Source organism: Fringilla coelebs, assembly GCF_963513975.1.
Source record: "Fringilla coelebs genome assembly, chromosome: 1".
Taxonomy (NCBI): domain Eukaryota; kingdom Metazoa; phylum Chordata; class Aves; order Passeriformes; family Fringillidae; genus Fringilla; species Fringilla coelebs.
In genome coordinates, this window is record NC_140028.1 from 115051633 (window position 1) to 115074339 (window position 22707).

The window sequence follows — 22707 nt, forward strand, 5'->3', positions numbered from 1 at the left end:
CTCAATCTTGACAAATGAAATACCTACTCTACAGTCAGTATTTTACTATTCAGGCTAAAATCTTATCATTCTTTGCAATGTGCCCACATTTTTAATACTGTGCACTGCTATGAACAGAGCAAGCTTTACCTTTCCATTCTGTGCTTAGCTGATTTAGACATTTGTAGCTGAGAGGCCCAAGAGCTGGTTTGACATTGAAGAAGTACAAAAAAACAGAACTTGAAAAATAAAAGTCATTAGTATTTAATTACCCATAAAAAATGAATGAGCACTTTCAGTTTACATCTCATTGCACAAGATCAAAGCTGGCCTTCAGTCCAAGCACAGGACAAAGAGACCCCAACCTACAAACAGTGACTAAATAAACTCAGACCAGGAGAAAAAAGAACACGGACCAGCCCTTGGGCTTTCAATACACATTGCACATGTCCTTCCACGTTATCAAAAGTGAAACCCATCACAGAACTCTATACTCGGGGCCTACAATCTCCACATGTATCAAATTACAGTTTCAAAAGCCTGTCAAAATATGGAAACACCTGAACTCCTGGAGAACTCCACACTTATCCACATAACCCAAGAAGCAGCAGAAGCACTGTTAAATTGAACAACCTGCATGATCTTTATTGGATGGCCACGTTTACAAGGATTAGCGGTAGCGGTGCAGCTGCAGGGTGTTGCGCCTTCTCCAGGCCGCGCGGCGCGAGCCACCGATGGTGTGGTGGAATTTGTGGCCCTTGCCGAGCCCGCGGCTCTTGCGCCCGGCTGACGTCAGCCCGCGCATCTCTCTGTGCTTGTGGACGGGCTTGGTGATCCATTGGGTATCGGGGTTCCGCCTGATGGTCTTATGGAAGGGATCGATCAGGATCACTTCAAAGAACTTGTAAGTGGAATCTTCACCCACCCAATATGAGTTCAAGACTCTCAGAGCCCCACAGTGACGGCCAGCACGTTCCTAGAGAAAAAATAAATGCAACAGGCTGTAAAACCATGGACGCAGGGCACTCGTCATGCAGAAAGATTACTAACTCAAACAGAAAATTTCAATTTTCCCTAGGACAACCTCTTTTCCTATAAAAACTAACCTCCTTCCAGATACAAAGGTGCAGGAAAAGTAACAGTTGAAAAGAGCACTGTGTTATTAAAAAAAAAAAGGCTGTTTGGCTTCCTGCATGAAACACGTTTTAAAGACCATGAGCAGGAAGGTGCTTGGTTGACAAAAGAAAGAACTCTGTGCACAGAAGCACCCAGTCAGTAAAAACACAATGTTAAAAATAACTACAATGTGAAGATGAAGAGCATGAGCTACACTTGGAGTGAAAGACCAATCTTTTATGGGAAGTTATGAAAGTGATTAATTTCCACATCCAAAGCTAGAGGGGAGAAAGAAACTTCTGCAGAGTGTAAGCCTGTACTGGTAGGAGTATGGAACAGCTGATGTAACAAATCTTTGTACCACTGCTGGTGTATTAGTGTGTGCTTTTCCTATCCTCACTTGTGGTTAGGAAGACACAATCTTAGTTTAGAAAACAAAACAAAGCAGAAAATAGCTATTATGCAACTCAATCTGCTTCTCCTTTAAAACACACTAAATGTGTTTAATTGTAGGACTTTATCATCATCATGGGGCAGCATGAACCAATGGACCCCATTCATCTTCTTCCCCAATGTGATCCTAACCTATTGTTACAGGCTTTCCTAAACAGCTTGACTATTTTCTGCACATGAAGTAACATTTTTTCAAGTTCTTTTATTCTAGTGTGAGAGCAACACCTGTATGAAATATTAGAACACCAATCACCCTTGACCAGCTTCTATTTGAGGATGGGAGCTCCAAACTGAGGCTTTGCATTTCTGTAATCAGAAAAATCTAAGTCTTCCAGAAAGACTGTGTCAGATTCAGAAAATCTGAAGCTAAAACTGAGGGCAAATAACCTCCTCCATAGCTGTCCTAAGTGATTAGCCATCAGGTATTTGGGATTAACACATATGAAGAGAATGCCATGAGCACTGAAAACAGAACAGCATTTTTAATTCAAACTCATCACCTTCTGTTTCTTTTAAATAAGCATGTCCCATTTATATTTTTTCCCCTGAAAAAAAAAATCCCACCTTACTCAACTTGCAGAAGTCACTTAGCAATATTTTTAAAGTCCTGAGAACAGAAAAGTCTTCTTCTGCTTCAAGATGGAAAGGCAAGGACACTCACCCTTCTTCCACAATGTCTAGTTTGAGAATGCAGCCTGGTATTAACTCTAACCCACTGAAAGAGGGTTTTTTTGTTAAGGTGAGAACTCCATCTCTTCCAGACTACAACTGTGATAGCAATGAAGCTTAAGATCTCATCAAATCAAAGTTTACATTTTGAGTATTTCAGTAACAAGATGTCACCTAAAAATAAGTTAACCACCAAGCTGTGTGAGGTACCAGTTTTTTATAAAGAAGCAGAAGGTCTCTGGCACACTGCCTTCAGCTTCTGCAATACATCTAAGCGTGCTGTGCAGCACCACTACAAAAACAGGTGCTACAGGCTTTAAGACAGGAACTCACGTGTACTTTGTGAAAGGACCATCACCTACAGCTGGTGATCCACACCTTAGCACATTCAAGTTCTTACTTCTAATGCGTAACTCTTTATTTTACTGTGGCTTGGCCTAGTTACATGTTTTTCATAACAAATACTGAGGCATACTTGAGCAGTATGAACTTCACTAAACCACTCAAGTGGTTCCCATAGACCCCATTTTAAAAGTCTGAATAGGTTTTTTATTGTCTCAATAGAGTTTTAAAAAACTGCTGCTTTCCTGCCACCATTACTCAAAATCTTACTAACAACTTATTAACAAAACAGCTGGTTTGGTTCTGTATTTTTTGTCTCCGAATATTTTCAGCTTTTACAGACAAAATCTTTCCAACCCAAATTTGTGCGCAATAACCAAAATACTCACCTCTGCTACAGACTGAAGACTCCGGGCAAACTTGAGCTGGTTAACACCATGATGCACGGGTTTACCATAGGTTGCACCTTTGGGGACTGGGCGTTTGCGGCCACCACGGCGAACGCGGACACGGTAAATAACGTAACCTAAAAAAAACAGTGACTCAGGAACTAGAACAATTCTAGTAGCAATTGTACTGCATCTGCAATCCCCAAAAAATGAAATGCTGCAACACAAAGTCATTTTACCAATCTTTACCAAAATTTACAACTTGAGGTGGATAGTGCAAAATGGTTTTGTTATTTTCATTATAACTGAGTAAGGAAAATTATATCCTGCTGCAACTGGTTTTGGCTCCAAACCAGAGCTTATGGCACCTTTTCACTATCCAGTACCAAACCAATTAAGATCAGCTACAGCTATGCTGCAATACAAACATAAAAAAAAAACAAACCAAAAAACTCACCAGCCAGCAAAACCACTACCCAAACTTTTCAGATGGCACAATTCAGATGGCAGCACTCAAAAAGCACTGAAGCACAAGCCATCCACAAACCCGGCTGAAATCTGGTCACTGAGAAATGACAAAACTAGACAAACAGTGACAGAAGTGTCAAGTCTTAGCTTTTTATTTTCTTTGTGAATAAATATACCGAGTTTTTAAATGTATTTCCACAGGTTACACATGGATAGCCACTTATCCCATTTCTTTCCCTGACCAGTATCTGTTTTTCAATGATAGTATTAACTCCATCATCTTGCCCAAGTGCATGCAGCTGTAATATAGCCATGAATATGGCTTGGGCTCTAAGGAACCCCAAAGTTCCAACCCCCTGACATGGACAGGGACACCTTCCACCAGACTAGCTTGCTCAGAGCTCCATCCAACCTGGCCTTGGATACTGCCAGGGATGGGGTATTCACAACTCCTCTGGGATATCCGTTCCATTGCCTCACCACCCCCACAGTAAAGTTTCTTCCTAGTATCTAATCTAAGCCTGCTCTTTCAGTTTGAAACCATTTCCCTTGTCCTGTCACTACATGCTCTTGTGCAAGTCTCTATCCAGATCTCTTGTAGTTCTTTTCAAGGTGCTAGAAGGTCACAGTTAAGTCACCTGGAAAAAGTCAATGTAACAGATGACAAAACTTGGGCAGAGAAAGGACATTCCCCAAACCTAGGATACTGAACCCCCTGCTCAATTGTGTGGCACTAACACTGCACAAGAACAAAAACTGAGGCCAAAGCCCACTTGATCTTTACCTGCCTGAACAGCACCAGAAAGCAGAGATGTGAAATTAAGTGAAGTTAAGGTTTTAGGCTGTGGGCACTGCTACCAACTGAGGACATTTACAATAATCTGTTCATTTCATGCAGAACACTATAGTTTATTGGGGGATACGTCAGTTTCAGACTTCGATACTCTGCTGTCAGTGAAGGAAGCCAATGTCACTCCACGGTGAGGCACAGGGACCTCACCTGTCCGTGCCATTACCTTGCTTGGCCTTGTATCCCAGCCTGCGGGCTTTGTCCGGGCGCGTGGGGCGCGGGGCCCGGTGCAAGGCCGACAGCTGGCGGTACTGCCAGCAGCGCACGCGCAGCAGGAACCGCATCACGTCCGACTGCTTCTTCCGCCACAGCTCCTGGATGTACTTGTAGGCACCCATGGCTGTCTACCTGCTGGATGGAGAGCTCAGTGAAACAGTGCACCAAAACCAATTCCAGCTGGAACACCTTCCGACAGGGGCACTGCACCAAACCACACATGGAACAGCACTGAAAGACGGGGAGCTCTCACGTTTCTTTGCACCACTGGCACATCTGGGAACACGGATCACCCCTGGCAGCCTTCAGAGTCACACCCTGCAGTCACCATTCCCAGCAATTTTCCTCCTCTTTTATTTATTCTGGAGTGTTAAGGTCCTCAACGGAGAAATTTTCAGCTACGCTATGTCTGATACTACTGAGCCCAACAATAAACAGCTGAATTGAGTTTTACATACAAATCTATCAGGAACTGCAGGACTGTGAGGAGGGTGGCCTTTAATGTTAACTCTGACTTTTGTAAAGTTTTTACTTCTAAGTGAAAGCTTAACAGTATGTGGAAGTCTAACAGTTGCTTAAGAAACGAGCTGGACTGGGACTTTTGCTTCCTTAGAGCTATTCACATGGTGTCTCCCACATGCCAGGAGAGACAAGGCCTTCCTCCACATCCGCTGAAACTAGGCTCTAAGTAAAATGAGGCCTTACTGACCGTGTCATAGCTCAGTGTGCTACTGCTGCTGACATTTGTGTTTTGCTCCAGAGATGCCCTGTGGAGTTCTTCCTAAATTGTTTTTAAGAATCGTTTCTGCTGGGCGCCATTGGGGGTAGTTTGTATTGCCTTCAGCAGAGCAAGGGCCCAACACAAAGTTCTTACAGGTCAAATTCTGTGTTTAGAAAACAATGATTATTACCAACACCCTCTTCTAAACTGAATATGTTTTAATAACATGAATATAATGTGAATATGTATTAAATTAATATGTCTGAATAGTTGAAGGCGTTTTAAAAATCACATATTACTTTATTTTGTCATCATGTTTACTGCTGTTTTCCTAAAAACCTCTGAGGCCTTACACATCAGCAGCAATCAGCACGTGTACCTGAACTCCATCATGCCCCAACCCAACTCACAACCAGAAACACGCAGCTCACTTTATTCACACGTAAAAACACGCCACAAACAGTTCGGGTGTGATTTTGATATCCCTCTTGTTTGAACCTGCCCAGCCATAGCTCATCCATTCCCATCCCCAGCCACCCCACCTTTTCGCGGCCTAATGGCACAAAAAAACCCCACGAACAAACCGCAAACCCGGAGCAAACCCGGGCGCGCCGCCTGTCACCGACCTGCACCCGCTCTGGCGCGCCAGGGCCGCCCCGGCTGCCCCGCTCCCCTTCCCGCCCCACCGAGGCGCAGCCCGCGGGCCCTCCTCCACCGGCCTCCCAGAGGCTCCGCGCCGCAGGAGCGGCCCCATCCCAGCCGGAGCCGGGCGGGCGCGGCGGCGGGACGGGCGGATGGGCGCCCGGATCCCGGGATGGGCGCGGATTGAGGGAAAGGCCGCGCGCAGACCGGCCCTCACCTGATGGCGCCCAGCGACGGAAAGGAAAGGCCCTACTTCCCACAAACCCTCGGGCCGCAACACACTTCCGGCGGCGGCAGCGCTGCCTCATGGGTAATGTAGTCCTGCGGGCCGCGCGTCCCTCCCCTCCCCTCCCGGCCCGCCCGGCACGGCCCGGCCCGGCCCGGCCCGGCCCCCCGCGCCCGCCAATGGGCGGCGGGGGCGGGCCCCGCGCGGGTCCGTGGGGCCGGCCGGGACGGCTGTCTGTCCAGGTGCGCGCTCGCGGCGGGGGGGCGGCCCTTGAGGGCCGGGGCACTGGGGCACGGCCCGTCCAGGGCTGCACCTGGGGCAGGGGCTTGGCGAGATGCGGCACCCCCCGAGACACCCCTTCTCGCCAGCCCCCATGAGAGCCCCAGGTCCGGGATTGGGGTGGGACTTTGCTTAAAACTCTGAAAAGAAGCCTTGAAAAAACCCCTCTATATAATAATTATTTTAAAAAAATTTTAAGGTTATGAGGAACGGCTGGGGGAGCAGGGTTTGTTTCGTGTCGAGAAGAGGAGGCTCGGCTCGGGGGGAGCCTCATCCCTCTCTACAACTCCCTGAAAGGAGAATGTAGGGAGGTGGGGGCCGGTCTCCTCTACTGTGACTGCGCTGAGAGGACCAGAGGCCTTCAGCTGAGATGTGGGGGGGGGGACTCAGATTAGGTATTAGAAGAAAATTCTTCACTGTTAGGACAGTCAGGCATCAGAATAGGTTGCCCAGGGAGATTGTGGAGTTACCATCCCTGGAGTAGTTTAAATGGCATCTGGATTTGGTGCTGGATGATGTGGTTTAGTGGTTACAGTGGTAGTTCTGGGCAGATGTTTGGACTGGATGATCTTAAAGGTCTCTTCCAACCTAATTCTATTCTATTCTAAATAATGAACGCTAAGGGAAAATAAAAAAGCCCTAAAACCAATCCTAAAACCTTTTGAGTGGAGGGTAGGGAGAGGGCAGCATGGGGTGCCTGGTTCTGCAGACCCTGGCTTTGCCCACTGATCTGCTCCTGTCCCTGCTCCCCTCCCTCCTGCATATGGCACGGCACAGGTTGGATGGGGCGTTGACCGACCTGGTCTGGTTGGTGGCATCCTACCCGTGGCACGGGGCTGGAAGGAGAGGACCTTGAAGCTGCCTTTCAACCCAAGCCATTGCATGATTCTATGAGTTAGCCTTTCCCAGCCTGCAATTCCTTTCTGCCTCCCTTCCTGCAGCTACAGGATGACCTTTCTGTTTTTCAGTGTATGCTTTTCAGAGCACCCTGGCTTGTGAAGCATTACCTGGTTAAACTGGAATTGAAGCAGGACTACGCCAGCCCCTCTTGGTCCACAAAAGGTACTCTTCAGCTCTCTCTGTGGGAAATGGCTCCAAACAGCAAACTGAGTCAGGGCCTGCTGCCCTGCCATGGCTCACTGGCAGAGGGAAGTGCCCCAAGCTGCTGGATGCCTCCTGCTAGAAACCAATCCCCACCCATCAAACTGTTTTAAAGCAGACTAAAAAAACCTGCTTTCTGCATTTGCTTTCCTGTGCTTCTGCCTTTAACTCTCCTGTTTTGTAGTTCTTAGTCCATAAAAGCTAGAAACTTTCTTGCAAGCAGAATTCAAGGGAAGGAGCCATAATTTTCTTGCATTTCCAGAAGCCATCCTGATACCATGAGTTACCATCAAGCCCACTGCAAACCCAGGAAGCCCGATAACGCTGTGCACACACACGCCAACACACACAGCCCCTGCCCCGGGCGCGTGCATGCTCCAGCGCTCCCAGTCTCCCCAAACCTGACAGGACAAGTGTCGAGGCTGCAGGCAAGCATCAGCACCGCTGGCAGCAGCCTAAAACCTGAAAAAATGGTGTGGGAGGAAACTCTAGTCCTAAAAATATCAGTCGCTGGCAGGCGCTGGGAGGGAGCTGTGCCCCCGCTGCTTCGCGCTTTGCCTTGCGCCTTCCGTGGGCTCGGCTCCCACCCGTGCCCATCCCCATCCCCATCCCCGAGCCGTGCCGGGCTCACAGCCTCCCCTGTCTGCACAGGGCTCCGCCGTGGAACTGGCCCTCGGGAAGCATGGGAAAGGGCTACAAGGTGGTGGTTTGTGGAATGGCCTCAGTGGGAAAGACTGCGATTTTGGAGCAGCTTCTCTATGGAAGGCACACTGTCGGTGAGATATTTTTACTTTTGGGGGGAGGTGGCTTCCTTTTCTGGCATCTTGGTCGGTGTGGGCCCCAAAACACCAATAATGGAGGACTGCGAACTGCGCTGAGGTGAAGGAGGAAATTAATATGGTTTTCTGGCATCTCTGGGCTGTTCTTAAAATTCATAGTCCCTTGCTTACAGATTTTTAAAAGAGTTGTGGAGAAGAACCCATTCCATGATGTTCCCAGTAATAAAACACAAGAATGTTTAAAGAGAAACAAACACTGAAAGTAGGTGATGTGCCTGCTGCGTATTTACAAAAGAAATATCTCGTTCCCTGAAAGGTGCCGTAGATGCTTGAAAATAAATAGCTGTCACATGATGAGTGTAGATGCCGTTTAGACTTTTGTTTCATCTTCTTAAAGCTTTTTTTTGCTTGGTTTTGGCTAACATTTAATCAAAGCTCTGGAAAGGAAAACAGCTCAGCTTTAGGTTCCACATTCTGTGCTGAGTTTTGAAGGCCAAGTGTCTCTGCTCTCTAAGAAATCCCCATGGGGAAAACAGACTTGACAGAGGAACAGAGGATGCCTGATATTTGCTGTGCACAAAAGAAAGGGAACAAAGGCAGAGCCTGCACGTTTCCCTCTGTTTCCACATTTGGCTTTTAAAGGAAGGGCAATGATCATCAGGCTGACAAATTATTCCTGCCTCGCCTAGAAACAAGGGGTGGCACCAGGGCTTTGACAGAAGATGTTTAGTCACTTTGCATTTTTTTCTTGAGCCAGTAAATTAGACTGGGATAAGTTGTTGGATAAACACAAGGATTTCTAGCATGGGGCTTTGCAGCACTGCACCTTTAAAATGTATGGATGGGAGGAATTTGCTGGCAAAGCGTGATACAGAACTGTGTGCTAATACCCGTGTTTAAAAGGAGGATTTCCTCTAATGTTGCAGCAACATCTGTTTCCAGCATCCTACTGAGTGCTAGGCACGTAGCCCCGTGTAGCTTTCAACGTGAAGGCTGCAAAGCTTTGCAGGATGAAGGTTTTTCCCTTTGCTACCGACCTGCCTCTCCTCTGTGCTGGGCTGGGTGGCTGTCAGAGACACCCCAGCAGCATGAGCAAGGCCACGTTACTTAAATCGTATTGCCTTGCATTAACTCCTGCCTGCTATTAGCAACCCCGGCAGGAAGGATATTCGGGTGTTGCTGATCACAGGCGCTATTTATGGAGCCAGCCATGTACATGATTATACAACGTCACGGACACTGCCTGACATAACCGGAGGGAGGCCTCGTGCCTGGGCTTTAGCCGTGGGTGTCCCTCTGTCACTCCCAAATGCCCTGCTCCAGCTTGGCCATGGAGCAACGCAGACCTCACCCCGGGCCCCCCTGCACTTAAAAAGATCATTATCCTTGCCTGCAGCTCTGCTCTAATATTTTGGAGTTACTGGTAAGGGAAGGAACAGCTGATAGCAGATGGGGAGTGCAAGGGGAGAAGGAAGAAGGTAGTTTCCTGTTTTCTGTGATTTTGGTCAAATATATTCCTAAGGCATTCAGAGAAAGAGGGCAAGTAGCAGAGACAAGATGAAGATATGGAGAGGGTCATTACGGAGCTGCTGCACCCCCAAGAGACGAGTGGCCATGCCCCAGCAATTTTGGTATCCCTTACACAGGCCATCAGGCACATTTGAGGGGATGGACCAATAAGCTGGTGCTTTTGGCAGTCCTGCTGAGTGGTCACCATCCTCCCTGCCTCTTCCTCAGCACAAAGGCAGTTGTCGCAGGGGGTGCCTGGGGTCTGGGTTGGTGGAAATGGTTCCCAGAAGACTTTCAGCTACTGTTCCACTCTGTATTGATTTAACTGCTGAATTGCAGGGGCAGGATGCCATTGTGAGGATCTCTCCACACAAGGACAGAGTTTGAGGAATGGCAAGTCTTTGACTGCTTCTTAGCTGAGCTGCTTTAAACTGCACAATGGTGCTACCATTGCAGGGGTGGCCCTTCCACACCTGAAACATGATTACAGGATCCTGATCCTCATTTCCTAAAGCTTGTGAGCTCCAGAAAGCTGATATGTACATCTTGGCTGCTGGCCTTTTTGGCCGCAGGCAAGAAGGGACTAGTGTGTTTGCTGAAAGCCTGTCTGTTCAGAGCCAACCAGCAAGGCAGCTCACCAGGCATGGCAACACGGACACAAGCTGTTTCAAAACCTGTGCTTCCTGACTGACGTCAGGAACAGCTCTGCGGCCGCTCCAAGGGCCCAGGAGCCATGGGGAGGATGGCCAAGCCAACAGGGGGAGTCTTTCCGTTCTGATGGCAGGCACATCCCCCTCTCAGTGACAAGAGGCACGCTAGAACTTGGTTGGAGGCTCAGAGCACAGGGTCTGCTGCCATTCTCCAAGGTGTCACAGCCACTGTCACGAGGGCCTCCTCCTGGCTGTAAATCAGCCACAAGTCTGTCAATGCTCACGTGCCTCCTGTTGACTTTCCTGTAGAAAGGAGTGGTGGCACAGCTGGTGTCAAGGAAGTGATTAGAGTCCTTGGAGGTTTCATGCTGCTATGTAAAGCCCTTGGCTTTGAGCCCGTGCTCCTGGCTGTGTGCTTGGTGATGGTGCTGTAAACCCAGCTGCACTGTTTCTTTTCCTAGAAAAACAAGCACCTTCAGGTCTCCCTGGCTTGTCATGGATGAAGTCCGTAAGTGCCAGTGTTACTTACGTGGTCAGCAGCTAACACTCTTAGCAAAGGCACTAAGATAGTTTGAGGTCAAAGAGGAAAAAGTACTCAGGAAGGAGGAATACCCCAAAAAAGGACTATCTGTGTCCCTGTAGCGTGTGAGCAATGATGTCTGGTATTGGATTTTGGGCTAGGCTTTAAACTGCAAGGAAATTTACCTGGTGTCCCAAGATGGGAAAGGAGAGGTCAAATAGATGAGAGATGCTCTCAGAGCCATGTAAAATAATGTAGCTATTGCAAGGCAGACACTGTTGCCAAACTAATACAAGGAATTAGAAAAAAACCCAAAAGGAAATATTTGAAATGGGTGCAGATTTAGCATTGAGTCATGTAGGGACTATATCACCATAGGTCAGGGCAAATAGCTGCTAAAGATTGCACATGTGTATGCAGTACATATACAGGTACAGCAGTGTGCCCAGGTGGCCAAGAAGGCTGATGGCAGCCTGGCCTGTATCAGAAATGGTGTGACCAGCAGGGCCAGGGCAGTGACCATCCCCCTGTGCTCAGCACTGATGAGGCAGCACCTTGAATACTGTGTTCAGTTTTGGGCTCCTCTCTACAAGAAAGACATTGTGGGGCTGGAGTGGGTCCAGAGAAGGAAAATTAAGCTGATGAAGGGAAGGGTCTGGTGCACTCCTGTGATGAGGAGCAGCTGAGGGAGCTGGGGGTGTTCTGCCCAGAGAAAAGGAGGCTCCAAAGGGGGACCTTTTGCTCTCTGTAGCTACCTGACAGGAGGGTGTAGCCAGGTGGGGGTTGGTCTCTTGTCCCAAGTAGCAAACAACAGGACAAGAGGAAATGGCCTCAAGTTCTGCCAGGGCAGGTTTAGATTGGATATTAGGAAAAATTAGGGAAAGGGTGTTGAGGCATTGGAGCAGGCTGCTCAGGGAAGTGGTGGAATCACCATTCCTGGAAGTGTTCAAAAACCAGATATGGCACTTGGAGACATGGTTGAGTGATGGGCTTGGCAATGCTGATTGAACAGTTTGACTCGATGATCTTGGAAATCTTTTTCAGCCTTGACTATTCTATGATTCAGGATTGCCTGGTACCTGGGATGATCTCTCTTTCTGTGACTTAAGTGTTGTGTTTATCCAAATGCTCCACCTTGCTGTCCTGAAGAAAGAGGGGCCAGTCTTTTCTCCTCAGTCATGGAAAGAGTCCTTGACTAGCAGCAGGAGATTGTCTCACTAAGTACCTGTGGTACCTGGCACTGCTTGGTACCTCTTGACCAGGCTAGCAGGAGACTTGCTGGCTTAGCTTTGGTACAGGACATGTCTGTGAAGAGGATGGATATTTTTCCTTAAACAGTGTTCCTGTTCAGTGAAGGTGCAGAAGGGAATCTTTCTTCTGCCTTTAAAATATTTCTGGCCTCTCAGCCTATACTAAAACTTATCAGCTCAACAGGAGAAGATGAGAACTGTCCCTTGTAGAAAACTTATCTCTGCCTCCTGGCAGTGTAAATAGCTGGTATGGTCACGTTATTCATAAGCAGCTACTTCAGATCCTCTTACTAGCTAGGAATGAAAGCACCATATATTACTGTGGTGGAAGCCATAATGAGAGAAATTGCCTCGCTTGTTCCAGCTGGAGGGATTTGGGGTTTTGGCTTACACACTTTGGATGTGGAGGCTAATTAACCTGATTATGCATTAATAGAATCATAGAGCTGTTGGTGTTGGAAGGGACCTTAAAGATCATTTCCTTCCAACCCCCTTGCCATGGGCTGAGACGCCTTTTTACATCTTCACTTCTTAAATTAAAACTACCTGGTGATAGAGTTGCAGTCAGCTTTGTATTTTAGAAATAGATGAAAATGGAACTGAATATATATAACTGAGGGTCAAAACCTGGCTATTTGTTGGTGGGACCAGTACTTCCCTAGCAGCTAAATCTAAACAGATCAGCTCCTCTTGAGGTTTGTCCAGCTCTTTCCAAAGTCAGGGATCCTCTGATACACTGTCTTTTGAGATCTAAATAAGAAAAGCCTGTTATTCTGCAGTTTACAAACATAAGGAATAGCAGGTTTTAGGAGCTCTTTGCTGAATTCCTCTGGAAAAAAGGAAAAAGGGATTACACAGGAAATCTTCAAAAGTACTCAAGAAGACACAAAATTTGTACAGCATTAATGTTCAAGATCCAACTGGGAACTTTTGAATTTCCATCCCTCTTGAAATTTTGATTTACTTTGGTATTTGCAGTTTATCTGCTGTGCCTAGCCTAAGTGTGCAGTATTCATTAGTATATTAAACCTTTTCTTTTCCTCATTGGGAAGCCACAAGGGGTTGGAACAACACCCAGTTTATGACTGAGGCTTCCCGTTGCAGTTCCTCTGTGGCAGCAGTCGGTAAAAAACGAAGACCTTTCTGCCTCTCCTAAGATTTGTACCGGCTAAGTAGGTGCTGGAGAGTGGCATCACCTCTGTCTATTCCTCCTTTCCCTCTCCAAATTTTTTATATCTTCAGTTTTCAAAGGAAGCGTGAGGTTGTGCACTATCTTGTTAGTTCCCTTCACCCCTCCAGCTTCTGAACCTGAAAGCTGGCCCATTGCAGTCTTCTGCTCCATGGAAAAACGAGTCAAGCTGGCAGCAGTCTGCAGGACAGCAACTTCCCAGCACAAGCTGCCCTTGCCCACCCAGGTAGAGGCGGTGGAAGGATGCCTGGGGATGCCAGTGAAGGGAAGGAGAATCAGGATCTTTGTGGCAGGGAGGATGGGATGGTGCCAGCATTTTTCTAGGACACTGACTAGAGTTGCTTCTCTTAAAACAACTTGCCTGACCCATTTTTGAATGGAGACCTAGGAAGTGTTTGAATGGGATGCTACTAACAAGAAGTGTAAATGTCATTGTCAGCAAGATACAGCTGGTACATGGTCTGGGCTTTAGGAGCAGGGCCTAGAATAAGGTGGCACAGGTATTTCTAAAAATTGTCTATGTTTACTTAGGAAACTACTTGCATATACTCCCTCCCTCAGTGCATGTGGGTGAAATTTCACCTCTGGAATCTGATACTGGTGCATAAATTTCAACTCCCTCCTAAGTGCCTCCCCTTATTTCACTTCAAAATTTGTTGCTCTAGTCTGGTGAGTTAAGTCCCCGGTCTTAAATTTTCCTCTTTGTTTTTAAATAGATGTTAAAAGACACACTTTTCACCGCTGCTTTTAATGCCATTAGGAGGAGATTGTCACAGGATAACAAGGATCTATTAGAGGCTGTTGGATTATAGTGTAGCATTTAGAGGATGAAAAACTGTACAATATTATTTGTTGCTTTTAAAAAAGAAAACGTCAGTACTTAGGGTTCCTTCCTTCTTGCCAAAGCCATGTTTACTGATGCTAGGTATTTCCTTTACCTGTCTGTACAATGCAGCAAGGCAGAGCAAGAATATGGTGCTGTGTCTAAACAACAGTACTATATCCAGAAAGGGCTTTGTTACTACCTCAGTCTTTAAAAGTGACCCTTTGACACATTCTACAACTACACAGGATGCATTTGTGCTTCCTCTTTTCATTAACCTTTGCTTTGTCCTTCTGTTCTTAGTTTTGCTCCCACACATTAGCGTGGCTATATTTGGAGGCGAGATAAATTAAATCTTTGGAAACCTAATGAGAGTTTGATATATGAAGACTGCACAGAGAGGGGCAAAAAGAACAGCTTGTGCCACTTTCCTGCACAGGAATGCTGCATACATCACGGGAAACCATCAGCGTGGGTGGAATGCTTTAGCTTGTTTGTCAGTGTGGAGTGTTTTGAATAGTGTCACTGAATATAGCAAAGTCCTTATTTTCATAGGCCAGATAATCCCTTGTGTTTTCTTAAACAATACACTAAAAATGGTCCCTTTTTGGCAGACAAAGAGAATAAAGCAGGACTCATTATTGAATTAGTCCTGCAGCAGCAAACAATTGTATATAGGAGTGCAATGGAGGCAAAAACGTGGGTTGCAGAGGGCTTATATGAATACTTAAAACCAACTCAGAAAGCGGCCCAGCTACACTATACATAGATCGTTTCAACCTGTAACCTTATGCCCCTGCATCCAGGAGGAACACAAAGATAAGGTGATTGATGTGTTTTCAGGTTTGGCTTAGGAAAAAATAATTTTAATTAGTTCAAAGCTGCCTTGAATTACTTCACATTTACTGTGTGGAGAGGAGGAGAGAAGGAGGGCCAGGATGCAGAGAGTCAGGGTGGAACAGGTAATACATATATGAAAGCTTGTTACCTTGTGCATGCTCTTGCCTTGCAGTAAATGAACTTCCTATTAGCAAATCTGAGTCATTTTAAATCCCTAGGGGATGGAAAAAGCTCACTGTGCATTTGAGTGAATATAGTATGGAACTTTATTTGCCCGCAAACGTCTCTTTCCCTTTCTGGCTTAATTTCACATATTGGTTAGTTGTACCACTAATACACATTCATTTCCAGAATTATTCCTTTGGCTCCTGCTTCTGCAGTGTGATCCAGCTCATTATGAGGCAAAGAAGTAGGCTTAAGATGTTAGTACTTGACTATCTGGTGTTCCCTGGCTGTTGTTCCAAAAGGGTATGTTTGGACAGGCTCGTTTTGCAGCATGTTTGGCACAGAACTGGTACAACTGGGTGGCTGGAGTTTGGAAAACTTGGGAGGAGAGCATATATCTTATCCTATTCTGAATGTGCATGTTGCATAGATAAATTTTACAGGCACAATCATGTGCTTACATATTAATGTATTTACAGTATCACTATTGGAAATAGCTAGTGCAGTCATCTATGAATACAGCCCTCCATGGAGATGCCAGGCAAGGTCAAGGCCTGGTCAAGCCACTCTGTAAAACCCTCACTAAAAGCTACTGTGGGGCAAAATTCTGCTGCACTGCAAAGAATTCTTGTAGTGAGGCTGTACTTACAGCAGTGGAACATTCCTGCTTGTTTTCAAACAGGCTTAGAAGAGGGTGCCACAATGGAAGATGTGTATTTGGCATCGGTGGAGACAGACCGAGGCGTGAAGGAACAGTTGCGGCTTTATGACACCAGGGGTCTGCAGGAGGGCGTGGAATTGCCCAAACACTATTTCTCTGTGGCTGACGGCTTCGTCCTGGTGTACGCTGTGACCAGCCTCGAGGCGTTCCAGAGAGTCGAACTGCTTAAAAAGGAGATCGATGTCTTCAGGGACAAAAAGGAGGTAAATGCATGCTCGGCTAAACGCTGTATCAGTGACAGGAAGTTAAGGTCACAAAGCCCAGCTTTTGTTTCTGTAAACGTCGTGTACAAAGGAAAATGAAGGTACCCACAGCCTTGGGCAACCCAGCAAAAAGGAGGCCTTCACATGCCAGGGAAGCTTAATTCACATGCCATGCAGGTCATGCAAAAGAATGCTTTTTTTTTCCCCCTCCTTATTTCCTCTACTACAGCTAAAATTCAGTCAGCTGAATGCACCAGCCAGGACACTTATGACTAATAAAACATATGGTCTACAGCAGTGCAGCTCATGTTTTTCTAGATATTGTACAGGGGAACTCAAGTGCATAGAATAATGTAACGAAGGGCATTATCTTTGTTTGTTTTGTATTCATGTACTTGATGGCTTACAAACTAGTGTAATTGACAATGGGTCTCCCAGACATTAGTCAATTGGCAAAGCAGCTTTAATGTATTTTAACAACCATATTGAATCAATTCAATTGTGTGAAATGACTGCTCTATTTTCCCTTAGAAAGCAGCTAGTGTTTTCAGCTGACAGCATTCCAGCTTAGCTAAACAAATATAACTTGTATGTGGCATTAGCATTACGGCTTTTCCTACAGTATCTCTATTCTGGAGTAGTTTTCCCTGTTAAATGTCTTTAGCCTACAGCTTTCCAAATGCCTGTTTTATGCTGTTTAAAAGGAAAAAAAAAGCATGAAGAATTAATTGGATAATGGTAGGGAGAGACTTTGCAAAAATGTAACTTGTTTTGTACTGACAGCACACAGGGTGGTAGAGGAAGGCAGGCTCAAGTTTGATGGCAGATGAATGTGCAGTCACAGGAGAGGCATGTTAGGTGGTAGGGCTGGTGTGAGCTGCAGACTGTCACGTATATCAGGGATGCAGGAGTCAAGCATAACTCCCCTGCAGGCCAAGGAAAGGTGGACAAGCAGGAAATCTTTCCCAGGCACTGTGTTTTGTGATGGCCCTGATTTGGTACTATACAGCATGTTGTAATGCAGAAAGGGAGTCACAGCCCCAACAGGATCTGTGTCCTGCTCATCTGTGTTACCTGTCACAACTCTTCTCTCTCATTGCATGCAGGTATTTTAGAAAAAAACTAATTTGCTTATCCTTTTGGAGAGCTTAAAATTGTGATTCTGACTGAGGATAACATGGTTAAAAAAGTGGTGGCCACAGTCAGATGGATAAAAGTTTTCATTCCTGTGATTTCCATAAAAAATAGGCTTTAAGGTGTACAAGGTGAGATCAGGAGTCCCACCTTACAGTAAAATGTTAATCAGGAGATTAATGATTCTGTGACTTAAAGTCTGGGCTCTGCTAACATGAATTCTTTACTGAATTGGGGATGTATCTCTACACATGGTGCTTCTGAGCTGGCAGAACTTCAACTCGTTGAATGGCACAGTCCCCTGTTGTGTGGCAGATGACAGAAAGTACTGATGGCTGGTTCCTTGCCTCTGCTGGCTGTGGGGGCTCTCCAGCACGCACCTTAAAGCCTGGCCAAGTTTTACACTAAATAGAGGTTTTGTTCTGTTACACTGACAGAGCTTTGCCATAGCTAAAATTCAATTGGAGCATGCAATAAATACACATGAAGATTATAGCTTCTTTCAAAGCCTTCATAGAGGGGGGAAAAATCCCTAAGCAGCATTTTTCCAAACACCCTGGACTGCTGTAGAAAAGAAAGGAAGTCTCAGACCTCACAGGAACATGACAAACATCTCTAGCTGGAAAGAAGCAGAAGGCATTCTGGAGTTAGCCTGAACAGGAAAGAGCAAGCGTGGCCACAGCAAACCCCACAAATAATCATCAAGAGAGAACTTTATCACTTGATCTTTGTCAAACCACTAGTGGGGATGAAAACAGAGTTTGACTGAGGACCTTGAACTAAAAATGTAGGCATGGTTTCCCCCTAAAAGCTGGTGCTGGTAAAACATTGTTAGAGAACAGTTAGCTTAAAATAAGGAGGAACAGTAGCTTCACATGACCAGCACTGCCTGTGGCACTTCCTAGAGCTGAAGCACTGGGAAGGTTTCATGTACCTACTGAGCTCAGACTGTCTGGGTAATAGTGACACAAGTCACTTGATGGATCCTTACAACTGCAGATCTGATACAGATGTGCTGCTCTTGAAACTGCTCCCCAGAGGATGCTGCTGGTGCTTATCTGCTCTTCTCAGCAGACTGTCTCCTTCAGCCTGGGGCTGGGCAGCTGGCAGGGCTGAGCTGGGAGAGGGGCCCATAGCCCAGCCTGCCTGGGCTGCTGGCACAGTTGGCTTTATTTGTATTGTGGAATGGGGGTTGGGCAAGAAACAAACTGGGCAAAATCCACTGCTGTGGGATCCAGGCTTTCTCTGCTGCTGTGCATTTCTTCATCTCTCAAGCATCTGCTGCTGTGACCTACTCGGATGTCATGCTCTTATTTGTCCAGGGCAGCTCAATTGCCAAGTAAGTGGAGAATGGGGCTGTTTAACTTTGGATCTCTTGGCTATTGTTTCCCTTCAAGCAATCATTGAGGGTGGGGAGTGGGGTGACAAGAAGGGGAAGTCCTGCATATCCTATGATTAAAACAAGCTTCCAACCCGTAAGTAGATGAGGCTAATTCAAATCCCAGACCCTGATATTCCAATCTACATGCCACTTACCTTGTGCCAGTGCTAAGTTACAGAACAAGACTGAACTGTATTGCTACTTGTCCACTGTTAAAAAGGATGGTGACTGGTGGATGATTTTGGTATAAAGCTCACCCTCTTGTTTGGTTTGTAGGTTGCAGTTATTGTCTTGGGGAACAAAACTGACCTCCTGGACGAGAGGCAAGTGGAAACAGAAGCAGCACAGCAATGGGCAAGGGCCGAGAAAGTGAGACTGTGGGAAGTGACTGTGACAGATCGGAAAACACTGCTTGAACCCTTCACCTTCTTAGCTAGCAAACTGTCCCAGTCCCAGAACAAATCAACATTTCCCTTGCCTGGAAGGAAGAGCAAAGGGAATAACTGTGAAAACTAGACTAGCTTAGCATTGTCTCCTGCTGCCAGGTCGCAGTCTAAGTCCTTTATGTGCCATTTGCTCCTTGCAGTTTCACTTAAAGCAATAATATCATTCAGCAATAAAAACAGCACGCTTACAGCTAAGAGGTATCCTTCCTTCTCATAGACTTGGCTTGGAAAAGCTGCTGGTGGTAAAAGCCTCAAAAAGCACTTTAGGAGAGCAGTTATTTTGCAGCCAGGGTTATGGAGGAGGAAGGGATAGATGGATACCTCTCTAGCAGGGGCTTTTACTATGCCTGGATACAGCCATGTTGAGGGACAAATCAACAAGCTTACCAGTATATAATCCCTCTGCATATCTATAGCCTGTAGTCACAAAAAGTATTAGCTGCAATAAAGCATTCCATTTGGAAAGGTGATATATTTGAAATGGCAACAGTTCTTTTACCTTGACCTTAAACAGGGCCACAGGGCTTTTTGATGCTGCAAGAGGCTGAGATCAGTGTCTTACTGTAGGAGAAGGATATGGAGCAGGAGGAACAATTATCAGATTTAGCCACTGATGTTTTGCTAGTGTCTGGAAGGAAAAAACCCCAAGAAAATAAAAAAACCCCACCCCCCACATCTTATGGGAAATACCTCAACATGAACCTTGTCAACAAAATCTAGTAAGCAGTGCTTTCAGGTCAGGAATTAATTTGTAGAAATCAGAAATAGCTCGCAGAGCTCATTGACTGAACAACAACCCAAGGACAACAGAGCTGTGGGCTTGTTCTAGTAGGTCCACTACAAATCCCATAGGTGTCCCACATTCCCACAGGTGGTCATTTTACTGAGAATTATAGGGATTGATTTTGTATGCAGGAGATATTGCTGGGCTCTGCTTAGGGCACGCTTAGCTGGCTGCTCAGGCAAGCTGCAGCAATCCACCCTCCCTAGGCCAGGTACAAAGCTCTGTATGACTCTGCAGGTGGGGCTAAGGAGGGTAAGAGGCTGCCTGCCTTTTTGGAGCTGGGAAAACACCCAGCAATACCTGTACAAATGGCCCCGGTCTCAATGCTCTGCACATGGTCTGGCTGCAGGAGCACAACTGCATGTGTTGTGTTTGACTCAACGCTGGCAAACCTGTGTGCTGCGGGAATCTGCTGTTCCAGGCCAGCCTGGCACAAAACCGAACAAAAGGGGATATATAGTGACAGAATGAGCAATTTTTCCCAGAGACAGGGGAAAGTTTTTGGCATCTTAACAACCTCCTGTACTAATTGATGCTAGCTTTTCTTTATATTTGAAGACAAGAGCAGGGAGAGGGAGTGAAGTACCCAGTTTCTGCATTTGCCACTAAATTAATCCTCTTTTGAACAAATACTGAGAATTTCACTGTGAATCGGCAAAACCACAAGCATTATTTGCACTGTCATATCATAACTGCTAAACAGTGTGCTTAATGATCACAATTAAGCTCATAGTATTGCTCTTCCTGAATACTGATTAATAAAGCCTATCAGCATTACTAAAGTCTGTCAACATTATTAATGTCAGAGCAGCCGTACACTTCACTAAAAATTAAACAGGAATCCCTACCATTATAATGAAGGTAGACGAAACTGTTTATGTGCTTTGCTCAATATAGTTTGAATCGCTGTGGCCAAGGAGTAAGATAAGAGAGCAATTATGAATGAGCAAGTTCTTGTAATGCCCTGCTAGGAACATACAATTGTTTCCACACTGCAGCTGAGTAAGCACGATAGCACGACCTCTCCGCACCTGGCCAGTAAGAGTCATTGTCCCCAGCAGGATGACACTCCCTCCTCACTCATTTCCTACTGAACACACGTGTACTCCAGGCTTCTCCCTACCCAGAAGAATCCATATCTGCCTGCATACTTGGGATGTGGAGGTGACTTCAGAGCAGCAGTGGTTCACCTCCTTGCTGCAACCTCTTACCAAGGAATGGGTCATGTTCCTCTTCTTCAGCTCTGCAGAACCCCTCTGGAAGGGACTAAAATCACCTTGGATCAATCAAAATAAGTGAGGATGTCTACTCACAACAAATCACTAAAGCTGACCCCTGAGCCAAGGGAGTGCAGGTTGACAAGTCAGAATGAACTTAAAATGCCTGGAGATGGAAAGAATGGGGATGATTGGTTCCTGTGCAGCTCTGCATGCTGCAGACTCGGTGCCAATTCTTCTGCCAAGACTGATGTCACCTGTAGGCTGCCAGAGCTGTGCAGTGCAAGTGCAGCTTGCTCATTTGCTCCACTGGACTCCCAGGACTTGACAGTGTTTTAAGACAGGCAAGAGAAACAGTATCTTCTAAATGACTAAGGCCATTTTTCCAAATAGGCTACATAAAGGCAAACACATTTTCTTTGATTTGGCTAAAAGCAGAGTTTAAATAATTCGAGGCATTCAGATAAAAAAAGAAAATCACCACCCACTGTTTTCTTTCATAAACTTACTCTGATGTTTTTCTAAATATTATAGTGTTTTACTGAGAAGTGATGGAAAATCTAGTGTCTCCTCTGCAAATGATACACACACAGTGGCTGGTACTGAGTAAAAATGAAACTTGCTGTAGTAGAGTTTTACACAGGGTGAATAAGCAAAGTACAGAGTATAACGTAGTACCTAGTGTGCAGAACATTTATTTTGTTCTTCCTGTTCCACTGACTCAAACCCTGTTCTAGGTCACTGGGATCATTTACCTTCTGCAAAACCGGAGTCCCTTCACAAGATAATGGAGAAAACTTATTATAAAGAAGAAAAACAAAATAGCGAACTAAACCATCTTTCTCTGTTCCTCTAAAGCCTCTACCCTGCTGAATAAACACTGTACAAATCACTCGCCCTCACCAGTTACAACAGTTAATTTGATGTGTCCCGGTGGCACAAAGAAAGAAGCTGGCAAAAAACTACTGAGATTGAGCCATTCACCCCTTTACTCAGTAGAGGAGAAGGAAAGATTACCAGAGGTGCTCCTAGTGTGATGTAGCTATGTACCAAAGAGGTAAACAGCTGAGGGAGCTTGTACACCAAAACATGCACTGTGTCAAATGACGGCAGTTCAGCCCATGAGGGTACAGTGCTACTACCCACCCAGCAAAGGAAAGGACACTTCTGATTAACAGATTACTTTGGACCAAGTTAGATTTGCTCTGTATCTAGACAGCAAGAGAAGTATGTAAATGAAACACATACAGAACTTATTTTAAAGTACCAAACCAAATCCAAGAGTGCAGATGGCCACCCAGCACTCACAAAAATGTCGCAAGGTGAAGCACTCGCCATGAAAAATGAATCTGTGCTTCCGGCCCTTACCTTAAGGGAGTGGTCAGAAATGCCATATCCACAATTAACTGCCCTGTTGCTACACCTCTCAATGCAAACACTATGTCTCTAGGAGATAATCTTTATAGGTAGTTAAAGGATGTACAGATACTCCTTTATGGTGTTGTCTGCTACCTTACCAGGACACGATTCCTTCTCTTCCAGGTCCAAATAGACCACTCCACCAGAAAAGCATCAAGACATTCTTTTCTTCCTTTTACTTCCTGCCTCTTTCCCTTCCAGATAGCTTACACTTTTCTGGTTGTAC

General features: G+C 45.8%; 2 protein-coding genes across 4 annotated transcripts; one reads left to right on the top strand and one right to left on the bottom strand.

Moving 5' to 3' along the window:
- Positions 1–598: 598 nt before the first annotated feature.
- Positions 599–6177, bottom strand: RPL15 (ribosomal protein L15). 2 transcript variants are annotated; one of them, XM_084203279.1, is made up of 4 exons: positions 6063–6177; positions 4433–4614; positions 2949–3085; positions 599–955 (listed from the first exon to the last, which is right to left on the bottom strand). In XM_084203279.1, exons 2-4 carry the CDS (start codon positions 4602–4604, stop codon positions 650–652), a joined length of 615 nt encoding a protein of 204 aa, XP_084059405.1. In that variant the 5' UTR covers positions 4605–4614; positions 6063–6177; the 3' UTR covers positions 599–649. The 2 variants fall into 2 exon arrangements, with proteins under 2 accessions (XP_084059405.1, XP_084059404.1); XM_084203278.1 differs by having other exon boundaries at positions 4433–4617; positions 6063–6173.
- A 36-nt stretch (positions 6178–6213) lies between these two features.
- On the top strand, positions 6214–21833 carry NKIRAS1 (NFKB inhibitor interacting Ras like 1). 2 transcript variants are annotated; one of them, XM_084205797.1, is made up of 5 exons: positions 6268–6313; positions 7319–7412; positions 8103–8227; positions 15859–16100; positions 18892–21833. In XM_084205797.1, exons 3-5 carry the CDS (start codon positions 8134–8136, stop codon positions 19129–19131), a joined length of 576 nt encoding a protein of 191 aa, XP_084061923.1. In that variant the 5' UTR covers positions 6268–6313; positions 7319–7412; positions 8103–8133; the 3' UTR covers positions 19132–21833. The 2 variants fall into 2 exon arrangements, with proteins under 2 accessions (XP_084061922.1, XP_084061923.1); XM_084205796.1 differs by lacking the exon at positions 8103–8227 and having other exon boundaries at positions 6214–6313.
- Positions 21834–22707: the final 874 nt, after the last annotated feature.

Excerpts from the sequence above, each read along its gene's own strand:
- RPL15 (XM_084203279.1), bottom strand. The coding sequence starts at position 4,604 with ATGGGTGCCTACAAGTACATCCAGGAGCTGTGGCGGAAGAAGCAGTCG. Across the intron at positions 3,086-4,432 it reads GGGATACAAGGCCAAGCAAG|GTTACGTTATTTACCGTGTC; the intron begins GTAATGGCACGG and ends TGTTTTTTTTAG. Across the intron at positions 956-2,948 it reads GTCTTCAGTCTGTAGCAGAG|GAACGTGCTGGCCGTCACTG; the intron begins GTGAGTATTTTG and ends TTTTTTCTCTAG.
- NKIRAS1 (XM_084205796.1), top strand. The coding sequence starts at position 6,251 with ATGGGCGGCGGGGGCGGGCCCCGCGCGGGTCCGTGGGGCCGGCCGGGA. Across the intron at positions 6,314-7,318 it reads CGGGACGGCTGTCTGTCCAG|TGTATGCTTTTCAGAGCACC; the intron begins GTGCGCGCTCGC and ends TCTGTTTTTCAG. Across the intron at positions 16,101-18,891 it reads TCTTCAGGGACAAAAAGGAG|GTTGCAGTTATTGTCTTGGG; the intron begins GTAAATGCATGC and ends TTTGGTTTGTAG.